We start from the raw sequence: 21,619 nt of genomic DNA, 5'->3' as shown, positions 1-21,619 counted from the left end.
TGTGCCACAACTACTGAGCCTACGCTCTAGAGCCTGGGAGCCACAACTACTGAGACTGCGAGCCACAGCTACTGAAGCCCACGTGCCACAACTACTGAAGCCCGTGTGCCTAGAGCCTGTGCTCCACAGCAGGAGAGACCACCGCGATGAGAAGCCCGTGCACCGCAACGAAGAGTAGCCCCTGCTCACCGCAACTAGAAAAAGCCTACACGCAGCAACGAAGACCCAACGCAGCCTAAAGTAAATAAATAAATTTATTAAAAAAGAAAAAAAAACTGTTTCTCTGTGTGCTCTCCCACTTGTTGTTGTGCTATGTCTCTAATAACAAACATTGTACCTGTTTAAAAAAAGACTGTGACTTATGTTGCCTTGTTGGTATGATTTTTTCCTTTACTAATATTTCTAAAAAGAGATGGCCTGAGTGTCTCCTCCAGGTCCCTGCTTAGGTCCTCACCCAAACCTGCTTGCTGCCTTTGCTCTGAATCCCATCCTCTCCCACTTCTGCAAGGACATCCTTTCCAGCATCTTTTTAAAACCACATGGACCTACTACCCTAATGTACCTGTAGTTTCCTCAGACAATCCAGTCCTCTTAGGTCTCTGTGCCTTTACACATCATGTACTCTCTGCATGGAAACTTCTGGTGTGGGCGTAGCAGTGGATATAAAAAGAGATTGATGGCATTCTTTTGGAGACAGTACTCAATGGACTTGGAAATAAATTGGATATGGGGTAGGAAAGAAGGAAGGAATTAAGAATCAAGATTGCCTACTAAGCTTCCAACTTTAGTAACTTTTCAGATGGCACAGCCATTTTCCAAGTTTAGGAAGACCAGGATCAGGGAGGAACAGGTTTAACATAGCAACTCTGAGCCGTCTATGAGACATCAAGTAGAGATACCAAGTACACATATATTAGTCCGGAGTGAGATAATATGTGTCTGGAACACGGAGGAAAGATTTGTGCTAGAGGTATAAAACTGGGAGTTGTCAGCACATAAGTAATGTTTAAAACCGTGGAAATGGATACACCTAGGGAGAAAAGGTTTCCAAAGAGTGATCACTCAATAAGTGTTAGGTAGTAACAAGCTGTGCCATAATTTATTCAACAAATCTCTCCTATTTTTTTAACATATGTTTCCCAATGTTTTGTGTAATTCATAAGTAATTTTTATATCCTCCATAAATATTTATGACACTTTTTGTTTCTAATAGAAACCAGCTTTTTTTTTTTTTTTTTTTTTTTTTTTTTTTAAATCTTTATTTATTTATTTATTTTTAATTTATGGCTATGTTGGGTCTTCGTTTCTGTGCGAGGGCTCTCTCTAGTTGTGGCAAGTGGGAGCCACTCTTCATCGCTGTGCGCGGGCCTCTCACTATCGCGGCCTCTCTTGTTGCGGAGCACAGGCTCCAGACACGCAGGCTCAGTAATTGTGGCTCACGGGCCCAGCTGCTCCGCGGCATGTGGGATCTTCCCAGACCAGGGCTCGAACTCGTGTCCCCTGCATTAGCAGGCAGATTCTCAACCACTGCACCACCAGGGAAGCCCTAGAAACCAGCTTTTAAAAAAAGAGGCCCCCCCCCAAAAAAAAGAGGCCCACTTGGAATAGACTTTGATTCCCAAAATCAAGCAGAAAAAGTAATTTGGAAGAGTAAAAGAGAGGAGGGGCAGCAGGGCTAAGTTCTGTGTAGCGAAGGGGCAGAGAGATGAGGATCCCTGCTCAGCACTGTGGAGGAAGCAGAAATGTCTAAGGAATATTTATCAAGTTTACTGAATTTTTTAAAAATTTATTTATTTAATTTAGGCTGCGTTGGGTCTTCATTGCTGTGCATGGGCTTTCTCTAGTTGCGACGAGCGGGGGCTGCTCTTAGTTGCAGTGCGCGGTCTTCTCATTGCAGTGGCTCTTGTTGTGGAGCACGGGCTATAGGTACGCGGGGTTCAGTAGTTGTGGCACTCAGCCTCAGTAGTTGTGGCTTGCAGGCTCTAGAGCGCAGGCTCAGTAGTTGTGGCGCACGGGCTTAGCTGCTCCGCGGCATGTGGGATCTTCCCGGACCAGGGATCGAACCCGTGTCCCCGGCATTGGCAGGCGGATTCTTAACCACCGTGCCACCAGGGAAGCCCCCTCCTGAATGTTTTTCAATTTTTTTTAAAGCCTTTTTTCCATGTCCCCTACATAATCTTCAGTAAACTCAACATTGCTAACGAAATGCTTTTCATGCAGTGTGTTCTCCATGGTGAATTAAATGCCAAGTCCTGGGCTTCCCTGGTGGCGCAGTGGTTGAGAGTCTGCCTGCCAATGCAGGGGACACGGGTTCGAGCCCTAGTCTGGGAAGATCCCACATGCCGCGGAGCAACTAGGCCCGTGAGCCACAACTACTGAGCCTGCGCGTCTGGAGCCTGTGCTCCGCGACAAGAGAGGCCGCGATAGTGAGAGGCCCGCGCACCGCGATGAAGAGTGGCCCCCGCTTGCCGCAACCAGAGAAAGCCCTCGCACAGAGGCGAAGACCCAACACAGCCATAAATAAATAAATAAATAAAAATTAAACTTTAAAAAAAAAAAAAAAAGCCAAGTCCTGACTCAGATGGGCTGGTGACAAGAGAAACTGCCCAGCCAGTAACTGGGCTACATTTGTTTTCTAAAATGGCAATGCAATGAACACCTTTGGAGCTACATCTCTGCATATGTTCAGAATTACTCCCTTGGCATAAATTTACAGATACTTAATTAAAAAGAATAAACCATTATTAAGGCTTTTTATACACATTGCCAAAATGTCCTTCAGAAAAGTTGAACCAATGTATCACCATCAGAGTATTAGAGTGTTCATTTCCTCACACCTACATTTTAATCTTTAAGGAATTAATGGGGGAAAAAATGGTAGTTCCTTGTTTTAACATGACTTTATCACCATCTACTAAATTTTTTAGCATTACCCTAACTGGCCTCCTTGTTTCTAACCTTTCTGCATGTCAATGCATTCTGTATGCCACCAGATTAATCTTCTTATAGTAGGATTCCTATGACAATATTCCCCTGTTTGAAAATCTTCAGTGACTCTCGCTGTCTGCTGAATTAAGTACAAACTCATCAGCCTGTCATCTAAAACACTGTGCAATATGGCCTCATCACATATTTCCAATCTTATTTTGGCCTCCACTTTCTTACACATACCCTATGATCCAGTCAAAATCATATAGTCATTGTTTTCCAGAACATGACCCATAATTTCTCATCTCCATAGCGTAATAGTCCAGCGATGAAAATTCGTATCACGAGGTCTTCAAATCTCCCCTCCCTCACCCATGGCAGATTTTGCTAATTACTCATCATACTCTTTCCCACTGAGCTGGCATACAGTATCTCCACACAGTGCTATAGACAGTCACTACCAATGAACTGGAATTGGCACTTGATGTAAAACTAACTTGCCATGCCTGTAATAGTCCTTTCACCTAGTTGGCTTTCACCCCAGCTCCTCTTCTTGAACTTGTTCCCATAAATTAAGTTTCCCTTCAAATATTCCCTTTAGAAAGCCTTTCCTGAATCTACTCTGCAGCTCTATAATCCTCTTAACACATTACATGGGACTTATACTTCTTACTCCATTTCACCTTGTTTCATTATTGTGAGCTATCTTCTGCCCATTCGAACCATATGTGTCAAGGCAATAAGTAGTAAAGAGTTCAGATTCTGTAACCAGACTGCCATAGTTCAAATCCTGGATCTGTCCCAACTAGCTGTGGGTATTTGAGCAAGTTTTCTAACATCTCTGAGTTGCTCTCTTCTGTAAAATGGACATAATAATTGGACCAACCACAGAAAGTTGTGAGGATTCAATGAGAAAATGCAAGTCAAGTGCTTACTAAGTGTCACACACATATTAAGTCTTCAGAAATGTTATGTATCTCTCAAAAATTTAAACGTAGTGTTACCATATGACTTAGCAATTCCAATTCTAGGTTGAAATCCAAGAGAATTTTGTTCACATATGTTCACACAAAAACATATACAGTACATGAATGTTCATAGCAGCATTATTTATGAGTCAAAAAATAGAAGCAGCCCAAATGTCCATCAACTGATAAATAAATAAAATGTGGTATATCCACGCAATGGAATATTATTCAGCCATAAAATTGAATGAGGTGCTGATGCATACTACAACATGCGTGAACCTTGAAAACATGCTAAGTGAAAGAAGTCAGTCACAAAAGACCATTATATGAAATATTCAGAATAAGCAAATCCATAGAGACAGAAGTAGATTAGTGGTTGCCAGGGGTGAGGATGAGGGGGAGTGGAGAGTGACTGATTAGGGGTATGAGGCTTCTTCTTTTTTTTTTTTTAACATCTTTATTGGAGTATAATTGCTTTACAATGGTGTGTTAGTTTCTGCTTTATAACAAAGTGAATCAGTTATACAAATACATATGTTCCCATATCTCTTCCCTCTTGCATCTCCCTCCCTCCCACCCTCCCTATCCCACTCCTCTAGGTGGTCACAAAGCACAGAGCTGATCTCCCTGTGCTATGAGGCTTCTTTTTTGAGTGATGAAAATGTTCTAGAATTCGTTAGTGGTGATGGTTGTACAATATTGTGAATATACTAAAACCCACTGAATTGTGCATTTTAACATGGTTAAAATGATAAATTTTATGTTACGTGACTATTATCTCAATTTTAAAAAATGTTATTTATATTACTATTCATCTTTGTGTCCCCTAGAGTGCCTAAAGAGACATCATTAAGGAAGTGTGGTTTTTTTTAAGGGAGAGAGATTGAATATGACCTTAAATGCAAAGGTGAAATGATTTGAGCAACTTCTATAAATTACAGTGATTACAATTTGCATGTAGAACAAATCATAGATAAAAGGTAATTTATTGATCTGTAGAAATTCCAAGAATCGACTGGGCCCAACTAAAACAAAACAGTTCCAACAATCTTGGGATTACACTTGGCTAAAATACAATCCAGCAAAAAATATTAATAGGGAACTCAAAAAAAGAAGATCTATAAATATTCACTGAGTATGTTAAAAAAAAAACACAACTAATTAAAACAAAAAAACTATTTTTAAACCATTTAAAAATCATTTTTAAAAACATTAATATCAGGCTTCCCTGGTGGCGCAGTGGTTGAGAATCTGCCTGCCAATGCAGGGGACACGGGTTCAAGCCCTGGTCTGGGAAGATCCCACATGCCGCGGAGCAACTAAGCCCGTGAGCCACAACTACTGAGCCTGCGCGTCTGGAGCCTGTGCTCCGCAACAAGAGAGGCCGCGATAGTGAGAGGCCCGCGCACCGCGATGAAGAGTGGCCCCACCTGCCGCAACTAGAGAAAGCCCTCGCACAGAAACGAAGACCCAACACAGCCATAAATAAAAATACATAAATAATTTAAAAAAAGAAAACATCAATATCCACTGTTGACAAGGGAAAATTATGATCTTGCTTGTCATTTCCCACTGCATGTAGGTGGGCATATACATTTATAAGCTTTCTGGAGGTTAATTTGACAATGTGTATACTACATACATATATTTATGGCTAGAAAAAGGTCTAAGAATTATGTCCTCCAAGTGGTACACTTGGAGGTGGAATGAGGCAACTTTCTCCCTTGTCCTTATCCCCTAAATTTTTCTACAATAAACATAAATATTGCTTTTGTAACAGAAAATAATAAAAGTGTATCTTAAATTTTTGAAAAGTAATGGAGGCAGGAGAAACCAGTTCACTTTGTTGAAGTCAACTTGTTAATTTTTTTAAACTTTTATGAATAAACTAGAACTTTATTGAGGTTGTTAGTGGTATACCTAGAAAATGATAAATAGGTAAAATATAGAAATAACTGAGGAGACATTAGATCTACAATTAGATAGATAACCCATGAGGTATTATCTTTACAAACCATCAGTACAAAAGTGCAATAGTTAGGTTGATGAAAATGGACAAGGCAATAATCTCTCATGATGTTTAAGAGCAGAATCTCCACATTAATTGAAGTGAATTACTAAATTGCCTTCTAAAATGGTTATTTCAGTAGTGAACAAAGAATGTCCTTTTTACCACACCCTTCTCAGTACAGGATGTAACTAACAAAAAAGGAATCTCATTTATTTTTCATCTCTTCAATTATTAGTGAAACTGAACATTTTCTAAGGTTTATTTATTGGCTATTCATATTTCTTCTTCTGTGAGTTGTCTGTTCATGTGTATTTTTTAAGTTTTTTTTCAAGTCTTTTTTGAATTTGTTACAATACTACTTCTGTTTTATGGTGCTTTTGTTTTGTTTTGTTTTATTTTGTTTTTTGGTTTTTTGGCCATGAAGCATGTACGTGGGATCTTAGATCCCCAACCAGGAATAGAACCAGCACCACCTGAATTGGAAGGTGAAGTCTTAACCACTGGACTGCCAGGGAAGCCCTGTCATCTCTGTTTTTAGGTGATCTTTTTTTTAAATATAAATTTATTTATTTTTATTTATCTATGTTTGGCTGCATTGGGTCTTTGTTGCTGCATGCGGGTTTTCTCTAGTTGTGGCGAGCGGGGGCTACTCTTCATTGTGGTGCGCGGGCTTCTCATTGCAGTGGCTTCTCTTGTTGCACAGCACGGACTCTAGGCGTGCAGGCTTCAGTAGTTGTAGCTTGCGGGCTGTAGAGCTCAGGCTCAGTAGTTGTGGCGCACGGGCTTAATTGCTCTACGGCATGTGCGATCTTCCTGGACCAGGGCTCGAACCTGTGTCCCTTGCTTTGGCAGGCAGATTCTTAACCATTGCACCACCAGGGAAGCCAGATCTTTTTTCTTGTTGATTTGTTACAGTACTTTAAAGGGTAAAGATCTTAACTCCTTGTCTGTCATGTATGTTTCAAATATTTTTCCCAGTTTGTCATTTGCTTTTTAACTTTAATGGTGTCTTATAACATCTAAAAATGTTTAATTTTTATGAGGTCAAATATATCAATCTTTTCCTTTATCATTTTTCCTTTGCTTTTATTATTAGAGAGTTCTTCACTCTAGGAGAAGATATTCTCCACCTGTATTTTCTTCCAATTCTTTTATGGGGTCATTTTTTTTCATTTTATTCTTAAAGCCATCTGGAGCTTATTTTGGAATAAGATGTGAGAGAGACAACTCTTAAAAACACATTTTTAAAACATTACACATTATAAAAGAGTCTGTGCAAAGAAAATATTTGCAGTATTAAATGTGCCCAAGGAGTCATCACTTAACATAAAAAAAATTTCCTATGACATAGCATTTAAACAGTTCTTCAGAGTTCACTAAAAAAGGATTGGGCTGTGTTGAAACCTACTATAACAGTTTTCTTTTGGAGCAGTTGTCTTTTTACTAATTAACTTTTATATTATTTGGATGTTTTACAAAGCGTACATATTGCTTTCTTAAAAAAGAAAGAAAAAGTATGCGCTTCATTGCATGAGAAGTTGATGCCACATGTCAGAGACAGATCTTGAATTTCACCTTTTCGTGACTAAAAGAAAACAAAAGAAACTCTTCATGATTCATAGGGCATGAATCATAAACGAAATTACTGAATGATTAAGTAAGTCTAATGACAACGGGGTGAAGTGGAAATCCTATTGGGTAGAAACCACAAACCCTAGTTTCAGTGCTCCCCTTGATTCACTTGTTAAATTTCCTTAAATTTCTTAAAATATCTGCACCTGTTTGTCAGTGCATGAAACAAAGATCTTAGTTGTCAGAAAAGATGGGCTTATGAGTTAACATGTTAAAGTATTAAAAGCATCTTGAACTAAATATCTTCATGAACAAGGTCAGCAATTCTAGTCATCAGCAACTCAGGAAACCTAAAAATTTCCTTATTTAATGTCTCCTCTTCAAGGCTCAGCTGTTCTTTCAGTGTGCATAAATTCTCAAAGGCTCACTGAGGGTAGCGGAATATCAGAGGTGAATGTTTTGGGAATAACAGATATTTCTTGTTACTGTTAATGAGGCTGAAATAGTATTTTAAGAAATCTAGCCTTCCTTTCTATTTCTGCTACTTCTCTTTCAACAGATTTCAGCTTTTTGAGATGCTAATCATATAGATGTCCACAAAAGCTCACAAAAAGACACATGCTCCAGAAATTTACGTTTACTAACGTTCACGCAAATATGTATATAATAACACTGATGTGGGTAACCACATGCTTGTGCATAAGCATATCCTCAGGTTTACCCTGAGCACATTAATGAAAAGAACTAATAAGACCAGGTAATGAGCAAATCAGTAAGATTATTGATGATGAAAAATTTCTGACTCCACAACTGGTAAAGAGTTCTCTGCTTAATGTTATCCAGGCCCTCAGAGAAACCAGCGAAAAGAATTTATTTATTAATTCATTCAGCAAATATTAATTGAGCATCTGCCAAGCGCTGTGCTAAGCACTGAGGAAAACTATTAGGTTGAACCACATGAAATTGCTGATAGTCAAGCATTTTTTTAAACTTACAACAATGGCAATTTCATGTAGTTCAACCTAAGAAAATTACAGAAATTCCTTAGAGAGGGAAAGAAGACAGAGTTGAAAATCATGAGAAAAAACAAAATTTTCCAAAATAGCAACTTAGAAGAAATAAGAGGGAATAAAAGGAAAAAGAAAAAAATAGGATTGGGAAACAGGAAAAAGGGAACATGTAAACAAAAATAGAATAGAACAATAAAAACATATGGAGGGCTTCCCTGGTGGCACAGTGGTTAAGAATTCTGCAGGGGACATGGGTTCAAGCCCTGGTCCAGGAAGATGCCGCAGAGAAACTAAGCCCATGTGCCACAACTAGTGAGTCTGCGCTCTAGAGCCCGTGTGCCACAACTACTGAAGCCCACGTGCCTAGAGCCTATGCTCTGCAACAAGAGAAGCCACCACCATGAGAAGCCCGAGCACCGAAACGAAGAGTAGCCCCCGCTCGTTGCAACTAGAGAAAGCCCACACACAGCAACGAAGACCCAACCCAGCCAAAAATAAATAAATTTCTTTAAAAAAATATGGCAATAAAAACTAATAAATTACTTTTTATTTTTTAAATTGAAATATAATTGACACACAACAATTAGTTTCAGGTATACAACATAATGATTCAATATTTGTATATACTGTTGTGAAATGATTACCATGATAAGTCTAGTTAACATCCATCGCCATACATATTTACAGAAAAAATTTTTTTCCTTATGATGAGGACTTTTAAGATCTACTCAGCAATTTTCAAATTTGCAATACAGTATTATTAACTATAGTCACCATGCTGTACATTACATCCCCATGACTTATTTATTTTAGAACTGGAAGTTTGCGCCTTTTGGCCCCCTTCACCCATTTCACCTACTCCCCACCCGCTACCTCTGGCAACCACCAATCTGTTCCCTGTGTCTATGAGCTTAGGTTTCTGTTTGTTTGTTAGTTTGTTTGTTGAAAACTAATAAATTCTTTCTTTCTTTCTTTCTTTCTTTATCTTTGGCTACACTGGGTCTTCGTTTCTGTGTGTGGGCTTTCTCTAGTTGCGGTGAGCACGGGCTACTCTTCGTTTTGTGGTGCGCGGGCTTCTGATTGCAGTGGCTTCTCTTGTTGCAGAGCACGGGCTCTAGGCACGTGGGCTTCAATAGTTGTGGCACATGGGCTTAAGTAGTTGTGGTTTGCGGGCTCTAGAGCGCAGGCTCAGTAGTTGTGGTGCACGGGCTTAGTTTCTCCATGGCATGTGGGACCTTCCTGGCCGAGGGCTCGAACCTGAGTCCCCTGCATTGGCAGGTGGATTCTTAACCACTGCACCACCAGGGAAGCCCAATAAATTTGAAATAATTTAATTCATCCAATGTATATTGTGTCCAACACTATATAGATAATCTCATGGTAGGCACAACGTGTACCTCAAAAGAAAGAGAAAACATTATTCTCCTTAGAGAAGAAAGACAGATCAATGTGCCCCATATTTTAAAATTCTAAATTCTGAGGATAAAAGAGAAAATGAAAAAAATATTGAGGCAGTTGGAGAGCCAAAACAGGGAAAATGGTAGTAGAAATACAAAAAAAAAAATAGATATAAATTCAATATAAATCCAAGAAAAAGCAAAGTTGAAAAGAAATAAAATAGGAGTCCTGATAATAGGAAAAAGATTCTGCAGCAATGTCTCCTGATAACACAAGAATGAAAAGTGTAAATCAAGTTATCAGAGAAGCCAAAGAAAGTAAATTTTAAAATGTTTTACTATCTCTTTTGCCATGTAGAAAATTATATTAACTTCCCATTTTGTACAATTAAGGGTGAACAAATAATAAAATAGGTAATTTGTGTATATAGATAAATTCCAAATTTTATATTTTGATATAATGACTTCATTTGAAATAACATAAATTATATAAAAGCAAATAATCCAAAACTATCCAGACAGGAAAGAATAAATTAGAAAATTACTTAAATAGAGCCCTCTTTATACTTTCATGATTAAGAATGGTCAAAGACCCATACAATTTTAGCATAAGAAGGAGTCTTAGAGTTCATTCACACCAAACCCTCAATGTCTCAGAAGAGGCAGAGAGAGTGATGAGAAGTGATTTGTTCAAAGCTAGAGAGAAGCGGACTTAGGACTAGAACTTATTCCTTCTTTCATTCACTTAGTGGTCAGGAAATCCTGCCATGTGCCCGACAAGGTACAAAAATTGGTGAACTTTGTTCCTGGCTCTCAAGTTGCTGTCAGAGTGGCAGTGTTGAGGGTGGGTAAAAGAGACCCATAAACTCTACTAAAGCTATTAGTGTGCATCAGTAAAATAAACAGTGCTTTAAAACCCACATTTTATATGTCAAAACTCAGTCATTGAGAACTCTCATTTTGAGAGCTTCAAACCAGGGTGGTACATAAAATAACAAAGGAGAATCCTTCACCAAAGAAGGATAAATAGGATCCTAGGTTGTAGATTTCCTAACAGGTCTTCCATATAATGTATGTCTTTAATCAGTACCAGCAACATCAGCACTCCATTATTACCCTTCTTTGATGCAGAATAAATGAATGATTCTCTTTTTCTTTAATATTTATTTATATATTTGGCCATAATGGGTCTTCCTTGTGGCACACGGGCTCTTAGTTTCGGCGTGCAAGATCTAGTTCCCCGACCAGGGATCGAACCCGGGCTCCCTGCATTTGGAGGGCAGAATCTTAACCACTGGACCACCAGGGAAGTCCCTGAATGATTCTTAAACACTGTCAGTTGTATAGCTAAAAATACATGATTTGTCTAAACTCTCTTTTCAAACATTGTGCATGAAAGTATGGTTTTGCAATTGATGCCAAATAAACTTGTGTATGAAAAACAACAACAACAACAACTGTTTACTTAGCACATTATTACCTGAACTTGGGTTTACAAAAAAGAGGCCAAAAAAAATTGTGCGGGGCTTCCCTGGTGGCGCAGTGGTTGAGAATCTGCCTGCCAATGCAGGGGACACGGGCTCGGGCCCTGGTCTGGGAAGATCCCACATGCCGCGGAGCAACGAAGCCCATGCGCCACAACTACTGAGCCTGCGCGTCTGGAGCCTGTGCTCCGCAACAAGAGAGGCCGCGATAGTGAGAGGCCCGCGCACCCCGATGAAGAGTGGCCCCCGCTTGCCTCAACTAGAGAAAGCCCTCGCACAGAAACGAAGACCCAACACAGCCAAAAATAAATAAATAAATAACTATGCCCTACGACAAAAAAAAAAAAAAAGAAAACACATTAAAAAAAAAAAAAAAAAGGAAAGCACAAAAAAAAAATTGTGCGGCAATCACAGAGTAAGATTATGATGATAAAATGAGTCCAATGAGTGAAAGAACTAATCATAGCTGTCAAAATGCCAAGGTCTGAACAAACAGTGAGAGTTTTGTGACCAGCTATGACACAGGTCCTTGTCACAGGCCCCAGAGGGCAGCTCAGAACCACACTGACTCAGGTTCCTATGTGCCCTGTAAGGACTCTAAGGATTACTCTAAGGATTACTATTTTTTTTTAACATGACATGTAGTTCTCGTTACTAACCACAGCATGGCATAAAATCAGGTGACCAGGAAACCAGATAACCTCTCACACTGTTTTTTATTTTATTTTGTTATTAACAATCATTGTTCTTAAATGATAGAATTAAATGTGAGCTCTAGTCAAAAGTTCCTTTAGAGGGCTTTAAGCAAATGTTTAAAGTAAAAACTTTAACCCCTCTGCCTATTTGTTGAATCTGAAAATACCTGCATAGAGATATATAATCAGCCTTGAACAGTAGGAGTCTTTCATTTTCCACCTACTGATTTTACGGGGATAAATTAAAACAGCAAACAGCCAATGTTGAAATGTCAAGGCTAAAATGTCACAGAAACATAAGTTCAGTAAAGTAGCATCTTCTGTTCTGAGTAGTCTGATGACACAGTTATCGCTGTGCCTTTAAGGATGTGGATGTGACCTTAACATCCCCGAGCTTCGTGGCTGCAACCTTAACATTTCCTGTCACAGTCTTTGAGTCAATCCTCATGCCCACACAATAGAGCGAGTTTCCATTTCATTCTTGAGTTCACACAGGTAGGTGGGTGGGTATGTGCTCAAACTCAGAGATGCATTATCATACTAATCCAAGTCCATTAATCTCATTGCTCTGATTTTTTTTTCTTTCTTTTGAAATGAAATAATTCTTTCTCTCCTGCCCTCCACTGCTTGGTAATAACTCAAAAAAGCACTGGAAAGAGTCAAGAGCTGGGCTACTACTTGACCAGTGACTCTCCAAGATCCTTTACTTCTTCATGCTTCAGTATCCTTTGTAAAATGAGATTCATAATATCTGGCCCAATTCTACAGATGGCCAGAATAAAAGCATTTAAAATGTTTTGGGAGAAAAGCGTAAGAATACTGTGACGTTAAAAAAGCAAATGATACAAAATAAGAAGATGAATACAGCAAATAAATAACAGAAGAAATTGACAATCTTGAACAATGTTGTTACTGACTCTCTCTCTTCTCTCTTTGCTACCTAATCTCAAAATATCTTGCAGCTCCATAGTGGTTGAAGTTTGTGTTCATACTGCCAAATGCTCTAAGTCATTATAGGTGGTGGACCCCAAAGAGCTTTTACTTATGTGAATTCTATCTAATGGTATTTATCATATTACCTGTTAAACTGAGAAATTTTCAAAATATTATTTCAAATCAAGACAACAAAGTGTACTTAGTTTTTGTTGTGTTCCTGCCTAGGCTCAAAGAAAAGCTCAAGATTTCAGATGACTACTTGTTTGAAAAAATGATGTTACAGCTATCCTGCCAGGTATGACTAAAGATAGCGAATAACAGTACAGAAAGCACTAAGAACAAGCAAATTTTATTAATCTCTTTGAATCTCTATAAAAATGTACATATTGATACTTAAACCTACTACCATAGAAAATACTGGAAAACACAATACACATGCAGGCGCCCTGTTAGCTGAGTGATAACATCATTACACGTCAAACAGCCTCTGGAAATTTCCGCTGTATATTCATGAGAGAATGAAAGTGAAAAAGGCACATCATGTCTTTGTACCATAAAGGAAATCATTTTGACCTCGGAGACCCCTTGAAAGGATCTTGGAGATGACCCAGACCTGGGGGACCACGATTTGAGAACCAACGTAATCGATTAATTTTTAAGGTCACTTCCCATTTCACAGTACTTCTCCGATGAATGTTTTGTTCTCCTTCGCGGACCACCCTTTGAGACCTAAGGTCTCAAGACAGAGCCCCTAGCCTAGTGGAACCCAAAGCGAAAAGCCGCGGACGCTCCGTGGGGCGCTCTGCTTAGCTACTGGGAGCCGAACACGCTCCCCTGAGTCGGCGGAGGACGCGGGATCTAGAAACTAGTCCCAAACCTGCCCCCGGCGCGCCAAGGCGGGGCCAGAACTGGCTGCGGGCGGCCGGGCTCGCCCAGGGCTCAGGGCAGAAGCTGCGGCGGCAACGGCGACAGCGACAGCGAGGGGCGGCTCCCCGGAGACGCCTGCCAACTGCCCGCCGCAGGTGGGCCGGCCCCCGGGAGGAGGAGTGCGGCCAGGTACTTCCAAGGAGCTGCTTCCTCCTTTTCCCACAGCTCCGCGGCTTCCCGGGATCAAGGCTGGGCCTGCGCCGCGCGTCCCCGTGCCGGCCAGGGCGGCGCTCCGCGGACCCCAGGCGCTTCCTCGAGCGTGCGGGCCACTCCGGCCCTGTGGAGAGCAAGGCGAGGGTTTTGGGGGCGCCGAGACGGAGGGTCTGGCGGCCGCAGGGACTACCCAAGCACGGGGCTCCGGCCCGGGAGCTGCTGGAACATGCGCCCGGAGCTGCAGGTGCGGGGTCCGGCGGCTCGGCCCCGACGGGGAGTGGGTGACTCGAAGGGGGCCACCTCGGCGGACCGGGTTCGATTCCATCGGAAAGCAGAGGGAGGCCGCGGCGATAGGTGCCCGCTCTGCCGTCGGCGGAGTCCGGAGGGTGGGGTGGGGAGGCGAGGGGTAGGGCGGAGGCGGCATTTGTCCCCGGGCACGCTCTCGGGGCCGCTTTCCGGGCGCGGGTCGGACGCCGGCGACCGAAACCGCGCGCGGGGCGCAGTCGCGCGGTGGCTTTGAGCACAACAGGTAGGTGACTCAGTTCCCACAGGAACTCAAAGTGCTGAGCCGGGGGCTTTTTTGACGTGTTTTTTGTTGGTTGGTTGGTTATTTTGTTTGTTTCGGTTTGTTTGACAGTTGCCAGACTATGTTTACACTCCTGCTGCTACTCAGCCAGCTGCGCATAGTTACCTTCGCGTTTCCTCATGGCACAGGAGGTCCAGAGGAGTCTAGGCATGCAGGAGAAGAAGGTAAGCCTGGCTTCCGGCTCCAAGAAAACCCTCCTGGAAACCCGAGTCGGATTGCAGAGCTCAAACCAGAAAGTGCAGTCTTTGAAATTACATGCCCCCATCAATCATAGAAGCACTAGAATGTCCTTTAATTTGTGGTTTATTTGGTAATGTTGTGGTTTGTTATGTTAAGTGCAATTTATACACATTCATTTCTGTGAGTTACTTTTGGTAAGTATATATTTAAGACCAGGTTGGTGGTTAACTGAATGGAAAACCTATTTCAACTTCTGAAAATCAGTGAGTGCCATTTTTCTAGATGAAGCTATGTGGTAATTATAATGAGCATAATTCTTCCAGTTCTTCCTGGAAAGATGGACAGGGAGACCAGGATCTAGTCCGGATGTGTTAGGAGACTCTGGGCAAGTTACTTAACCCCTTTCAGCTTGTAAAATGATGGGGGGTGGGGAGTGGAATGATCTCTGAGGTCCTTTTTTACTTTTAAATGCCTGGTTATCTGGGTAAAGTCAGAAGGTGTGAGAAGATTAGGTTTGGGGCTTGCTAACCTAGAATTCCATACCTTGTGGACTCCAGGTCTTAGACTGATTCCTGCCCATATTTTGAAAGCCTAACCAGAAAAAACAGAAAAGAAAAAAAAATTGGCTTTCATTTCTCCCTGCCTAGTCATTGTACTTCCCTACTCAGTGCCAGTGCTTTGGATCTACCTCTCCACACATTCCTGTCCCTTATTCATTCTCATCAGATCCTACTCTTTGTTTTCTTTTGGGAAGGATCCGTTACACTAATACTCCTGGATGACTTATTAATGATTAATACAGCTTAGTGTCTCAGACCTTTTAGGAGGGTGTGTGTGTGTGTGTGTGTGTGTGTGTGTGTGTGTGTGTGTGTTAAGATAGGGCAATTTCTTAACCTGAAGGAATCAAACACTGACAGCAGAATTCTAGGCAATTGGATAGGCTAGCCAGTGGGATGGGGGAGATTTGGAAGGAAATCCTTCTTGGTGCCTCCCAAGTTGCACCATATATGTAAGTCCACTCATATATAAGGTGGATGATCCATACTCAGCAGGACCAGATGCTGATCTCCAGAATGGTTGTGAGTGTATTCATTCATTCACACGATACAGCATAAAAGACAGTCTCAAGGACATCACAAACTATGGAAGGAATTTAGAGATCATACTTGAGTGCAGAAGGCTGGAGATATCTGTGGGAAACGTAAATGAAGAATCCTGTATATTTAAAAAGCTGATTTGTTCAGTAATAACCTCTTTATTAACATATACTATGTGCCAAGCCCTCTGCTAGGCACTGGAGATGTAGAAATGAAAGACTGTAATCCCTGACCGGGAGGACTACTTCATCTAGTGGGAGAGGTAGGGTGTAAACTGATAATCTCCATAAACTCTATGACAGAAGTAAAAACAGAGTTTCAAGAGCAGAGGAAAGAGTGAGTTAGCAGTAACTCTGTCTCCGGAGAGTTGTATGGCACAGAAGCCAGTGCTCTCTATCTGCAAATGAGATATAATAAATGTAGATATGAAAAATAATTAGGGAAATAGAGGACCTTCAGCTGCATTCTGATAAAGCCCAAAGGTGGGGTTGAAATGACCTAAAAAGAATTTATTTAGAAAGCATGGGGAGACAGGAGAGAGGAGGAAAATAGAATATCTCAGTTGGTGGGCTTAAAATAGGGGAATGCACAGGCAACTTCCTAGGATGGTCTAAGACAGGAGACATAGAGATGGAAAGACAATCTGAGGAGGCAGATGCAAAAGTGCAAAGGCCAGTACATCCTCCAGCAATGGCCAGAGGGAAAATAGGAACTCTCACTGGAAGTTCGGGATGCTCCAGGGGCAAGGAAGTTTGCCTCTTTCAATTAAAAGCAAACCCAGGGCTACTTAGAACCCAAATAACAAAGGACAGTATTTCTCCTAAGATCATAAGGGAGGCAGGAAGATGTTTGATAAGGCACTGAAAGTCTAAGGTCAACCACGGACTGATTCAGAACTTTCACACTCAGGGAAGTGGTAAACAGCAGCCCTTCCTGGAGGGCATGTTTTATACACCAGTGAAGACTTTCATTGGCATAAATATCATTTCAGGAACAATAAAAATATTTATGACTCGCTTTTTTATTTTCCTTTTAAGTTGAAAGTCCCATTTGGAGGGCAGGGGCATTTTATAACTCAGATAACTGACTTGAATAGGAGACCGACAATGAGAAATTTGGCACTCCTTTTCTAGCCAATAAAATGTAAAGATCTGGGCGTGTCTGAGAAGTAGCAATACAGAGGCAGATTTCTAATTCTCCATTCTGAAATTAGATTTCATGTAGTAAGTACAATATAGCTAAGTTAGGCAGGCTCAGAGTTACTTCATCACTGGTTTAATATTTTAAACCTATGCCAAGCTGAGTAACGGACTATACCTCTGAATTGCTTCAACTGGTAGAATTTAGGTCCAAGAGTTCCTTCCCACTATAGGAAAGTCAAGTTCATTCATTTATTTTTATAAGTAATTTTTTGGGCACCTCTATGTGTCAACATCCCTGCTTTAATGGAATTTTCCTTCTAGCTAGCGGAACAGAGTGGTAACAAGTAAGTAAAGCATACAGAACACCAGATGGTGATAAGTGCTATGAAGAAAAACAAAGTATAGTAGGAGATGGGGATTGCCAGAGGTGGGTGAGTGGGGATGGGGTTCAAGGTAACATTGAACAAAATCCTGAAGAAAGTGAGAGAGCAGAGTGAAAGAAGAAAGTTCTATTTAGAGGAAACAGCAAGTTCAAAGGCAGGAGAGAACCAGGCACATTGGAAACCGGTGTAGCTGTAGGGGACAAGGAGAGCCCTTAGAGCAGTGGTCCCCAACCATTTTGGCACCAGCGACCGGTTTCGTGGAAGACAATTTTTCCACGGATGTTGCCGGGGGATGGTTCAAGCAGTAATGCCAGTGATGGGGAGCGATGGGGAGCGGAGCGGCAGATGAAGCTTCGCTCGCTGGCCCGCTGCTCACCTCCTGCTGTGCCGCCCGGATCCTAAGAGGCCTCAGACCGATAGTGGTCCGTGGCCCGGGAGTTGGGGACCCCTGCCTTAGAGGGCCATTGCAAGATTCCCAATGAGAGATGATGGAGACTTGGAAAATTTTTCATTCTGTCTCCATTAGGTGGTAGTGTAAAATCTACAAGAAGACTAAGAAGAAGAAAGAACAAAAATATTTTATCACACTGGTCTACCTTTTAGAATATTTCTCAAAACAACTATCACCAATGATCCCATTCTAGCTTCCCCCTTGGTTCAAATAGCTCATATGTGTTATTTCTAACATAGAAATGAATACACTAGAATAGCACTGGCCAATAGAAATAAAATATGAACCACATAAAAAATTAAAAATTTTCTAGAGCCATATTTTAAAAAGTAAAAAAAAAAAGGTGAAATTAATTTTAATAATGTAGTTAATTTAACCTAATATATCCAAAATATTTAACCCAGTATTTCCAAATATAAGCAATAGAAAACATTGAGATATTTCATATTTTTTTAAACCATGTCTTTGAAGTCCCCTGTATATTTACACTTACAGCACATCTCAATTCACACTTGCCACATTTCAAGTGCTCAATAGCCATATGTGGCTAGTGGCTACTGTATTGGACAAATCCAGCTCTGTTAAGATTCAGACCTGCTTGGAAAGGTGATTGATTAGTAGGGAAAATATCTTGGCCAAGGTGTGACTGTTCTCAAAGGCTAAGAATAAATGGCCAACCTGAGGTCACTCTCAAATCAGTATTAGTCTTCCAGACCATGCACTGTCGTCAGTCATTTTTTTTGGCTGCATTGGGTCTTATTTTTGGCTGCACGCGGGCTTTCTCTAGTTGCGGTGAGCGGGGGCTACTCTTCATTGCGGTGTGCAGGATTCTCATTGCAGTGGTTTCTCTTGTTGCACAGCCCGGGCTCTAGGTGCGTGGGCTTCAGTAGTTGTGGTGCGTGGGCTCTAGAACACAGGCTCTGTAGTTGTGGCACAGGCTTAGTTGCTCTGCGGCACGTGGGATCTTCCCGGACCAGGGATCAAACCCATGTCCCCTGCACTGGCAGGCGGATTCTTAACCACTGCGCCACCAGGGAAATCCCTGTCATCAGTCTTGATCCATCTTTCAGTTGCCCACTTTAATATATTCTTCCTTTAGTAATGGTTAGCAGTGAGAAATACCAACACTTTTATTAAATTCTTATAAGCATTTGGGATAGTTCTCAGAGAGTTTCTGAGTTCCAGTCTCAGTAATATGATCTGGAGCAAGATCGCTTCAGCTTTGTGTGACACCAGAACGAGTTTGAAGTTTTCAGGTTTTGAAAATACTGCCTTGGTAGGATATTTTGGTTTTGTGTCAACCTGTGCTTAGCTATGGTGTTTACCATTTACCTTCCCTACATGCGCATGTAGACGGAGTCTTATAAAGCTTTGTAGACACATGTTTAGGGGCTGAGTGGAGGGAGCTAGTCCTTTGGGAGGGACTGAATGGCTTTTAATTAATCTTATAATTAACTTATGATTTTATTAGCTTAGAAGTTTAAAAATTTTTGGTATAAACCTGATAGAACAATTTTAATATAAATGTATGAATTTATAATTTTAAAACATAAAGAGATCTTAGTTATTATTTAGTTCATATTCCCATTTTCCAAATGAGGAAATGGCAACCCAGGGACTTCCCTGGAGGTCCAATGGTTAAGACTCCATGCTCCCAGTGCAGGGGGCATGGGTTCGATCCCTGGTCAGGGAATTAAGATCCCGCATGCCACACGGTGAAGCCAAAAAAAAAAAAAAACTGTTTCAGGAAATGGCAACCCAGAGATATAAGTGACTTATCCCAGGATATAGCTGATAGCTAAGCCAAATCAAAAAGAAGAGTCTCTGTCTTCTAACTCTTAGTCCAGTACTCTGTCCATTACACCAGACTAATTTTTCTCAGTCAAGATAATAGGAAACCAACGCTTTAGAAATAGAATAATCTGGCCTGTCATTTATTGGAAAAATAATTGTCTAGAGGGAAAAGTGGTACTCAAATAATTTTTATTTATGCTGATAATTTTGGACATAATCTACTCAAGTATGTTCTGGAATTTTGTTAATATCTGTATTTCATAGTTAGCAGGAATTATTTTTACTGATGATATTTCTTTTTGTCAGATTTTAAAACCACACAAGAAAGTTTGGTATAATTTAACCACATCAAAAGAACTATATGCTTTTACCATAATTAAAACAGGAATTTTCTGCCTTATTTTTTATCAGTGTTTGAAATCTTTCTATTTCTTTGCTAGTCTTTACATCAAAAGAAGAAGCAAACTTGTTCATACGTAGACACCTCCTATATAATCGATTTGATTTGGAGCTCTTCACTCCCAGTGACCTAGAAAGAGAATGCAGAGAAGAACTTTGTAATTATGAGGAAGCCAGAGAAATTTTTGTGGATGAAGATAAAACGGTAATTTGGTTGATGATGTTAATTGGCTAGACATCTATTAAATTGTACTTAAGAAAGTGGCACTTTCAGTCAGTAGAGATTATGTGCCTTAAATAAAATTCAGATTGTATACCTGTTATCTCTTTCTACTTTCTTATATTGTAATTAGCCCATTTAGACTTGGCTTTATACTTAACTGGGCTTATAGTAATTAGCAAATTATCAATTATGTCGTGATTTTCTGTGTGTAACATTATGATATTCAAAGACAGTCATGAAGCAGAGCGAATTAAACTTCAGGATATTGTTTGAGTTAGCTCTCTGACTCAGGCTTCAATCATTCAAGACTCAGAGCAATTTTTTCTATTAGGACTTAACCATTTTTGATTACTGTATTTATATTTCAAGTACTTATTGACGACCTACTATGTGCCAAGTGCTCTGCTAGAGACTGAAGATAAGATATATAGTCCCTGCATTCAGGATTTTATTGCTTGGCAATAAACTTTTAGAAGTTCTCCCTTAAAATATAATTAAATCCTATCTGTTAATCCTGAAAAGGTACAAAACAAACAGCCAGCACTGTCCCTGTTATAATCTGGCATATTCTTTAAGAATGACAAGTGACCCAGATTTTTCACTTTTGTAGATTAAATAACCCCAGCTCCTTTTCCCCTTCCTCAAGAATCCCATTTTACTCTTTGGTCAATAAGAACCTCTTTAGGTATCCTTTAAATTCAGGTGTTACTGAAACTTAGTTCTTTTTTCTTCCAAAACTTTGCCCAGATTCCATTCCCTGCTATTATCTGCTGCATCTATTAGAGAAGGGAAAGGAAGTCTACTCTGCTTTGTAGTTGTGCCTGTTGAAATTCTATTGTTTTTCACAAACCCATCTTCTAATTTTATCACAGTTCCTTAAAAATGGCTTCCATTCTCTCAAGTAACACTGAATTTAAACAGTCTCAGGGATGTCTTTCCAAATCAATAAATAACTTTCAATAAAATCTCCTAGGAAACTGAGGGCTCACCTAATGTAGAAAAAAATCAGACTCCTTTTCAAACATGATAATGAGTCCTCTGCTTCAACTTCCACCTCTGCTACTTTCATCGACTCTCTAATGCGATAGCGTCCCCGGATGCCTGAGCGAGGGCTCTGGGCAGGTGAAGGGAGACTATCAGCGCACAGTAGTAGAGAGCTAGTGCTGGCAATAATCCCCTGACCAATTCCAGAGTTGGAAGAAACAGTGGTGGGTGGCAGTACTTTATTAGAGTGAGCCACGCCCTCCAGCATGAATGGACTGGTATCCTACCCGTGGCACATG

General features: G+C 40.6%; 1 protein-coding gene and 1 long non-coding RNA gene across 5 annotated transcripts in view; both read left to right on the top strand.

Moving 5' to 3' along the window:
- Positions 1 to 267: 267 nt before the first annotated feature.
- On the top strand, positions 268 to 1,576 carry LOC309606606. The gene is made up of 2 exons (XR_014231985.1): positions 268 to 1,202; positions 1,540 to 1,576. It is a non-coding gene; the product is annotated as an uncharacterized lncRNA (long non-coding RNA).
- A 9,896-nt stretch (positions 1,577 to 11,472) lies between these two features.
- PRRG4 (proline rich and Gla domain 4) overlaps positions 11,473 to 21,619 on the top strand; it is a 19,110-nt gene continuing 8,963 nt past the window's right edge. The window contains exons 1-3 of one of the 4 annotated variants that reach the window (XM_082343882.1): positions 11,473 to 14,057; positions 14,719 to 14,831; positions 20,155 to 20,318. In XM_082343882.1, coding sequence (XP_082200008.1) covers positions 14,729 to 14,831; positions 20,155 to 20,318 — 267 coding nt within the window. In that variant the 5' untranslated portion in view covers positions 11,473 to 14,057; positions 14,719 to 14,728. The other 3 variants (XM_082343879.1, XM_082343880.1, XM_082343881.1) reach the window with 3 other exon arrangements.

The sequence above is a fragment of the Balaenoptera borealis genome (assembly GCF_965194805.1).
Source record: "Balaenoptera borealis genome assembly, chromosome: 11".
NCBI lineage: Eukaryota > Metazoa > Chordata > Mammalia > Artiodactyla > Balaenopteridae > Balaenoptera > Balaenoptera borealis.
The sequence above is the reverse complement of the archived record's forward strand: the minus strand, read 5'-3'. Positions and strand labels throughout refer to the sequence as shown.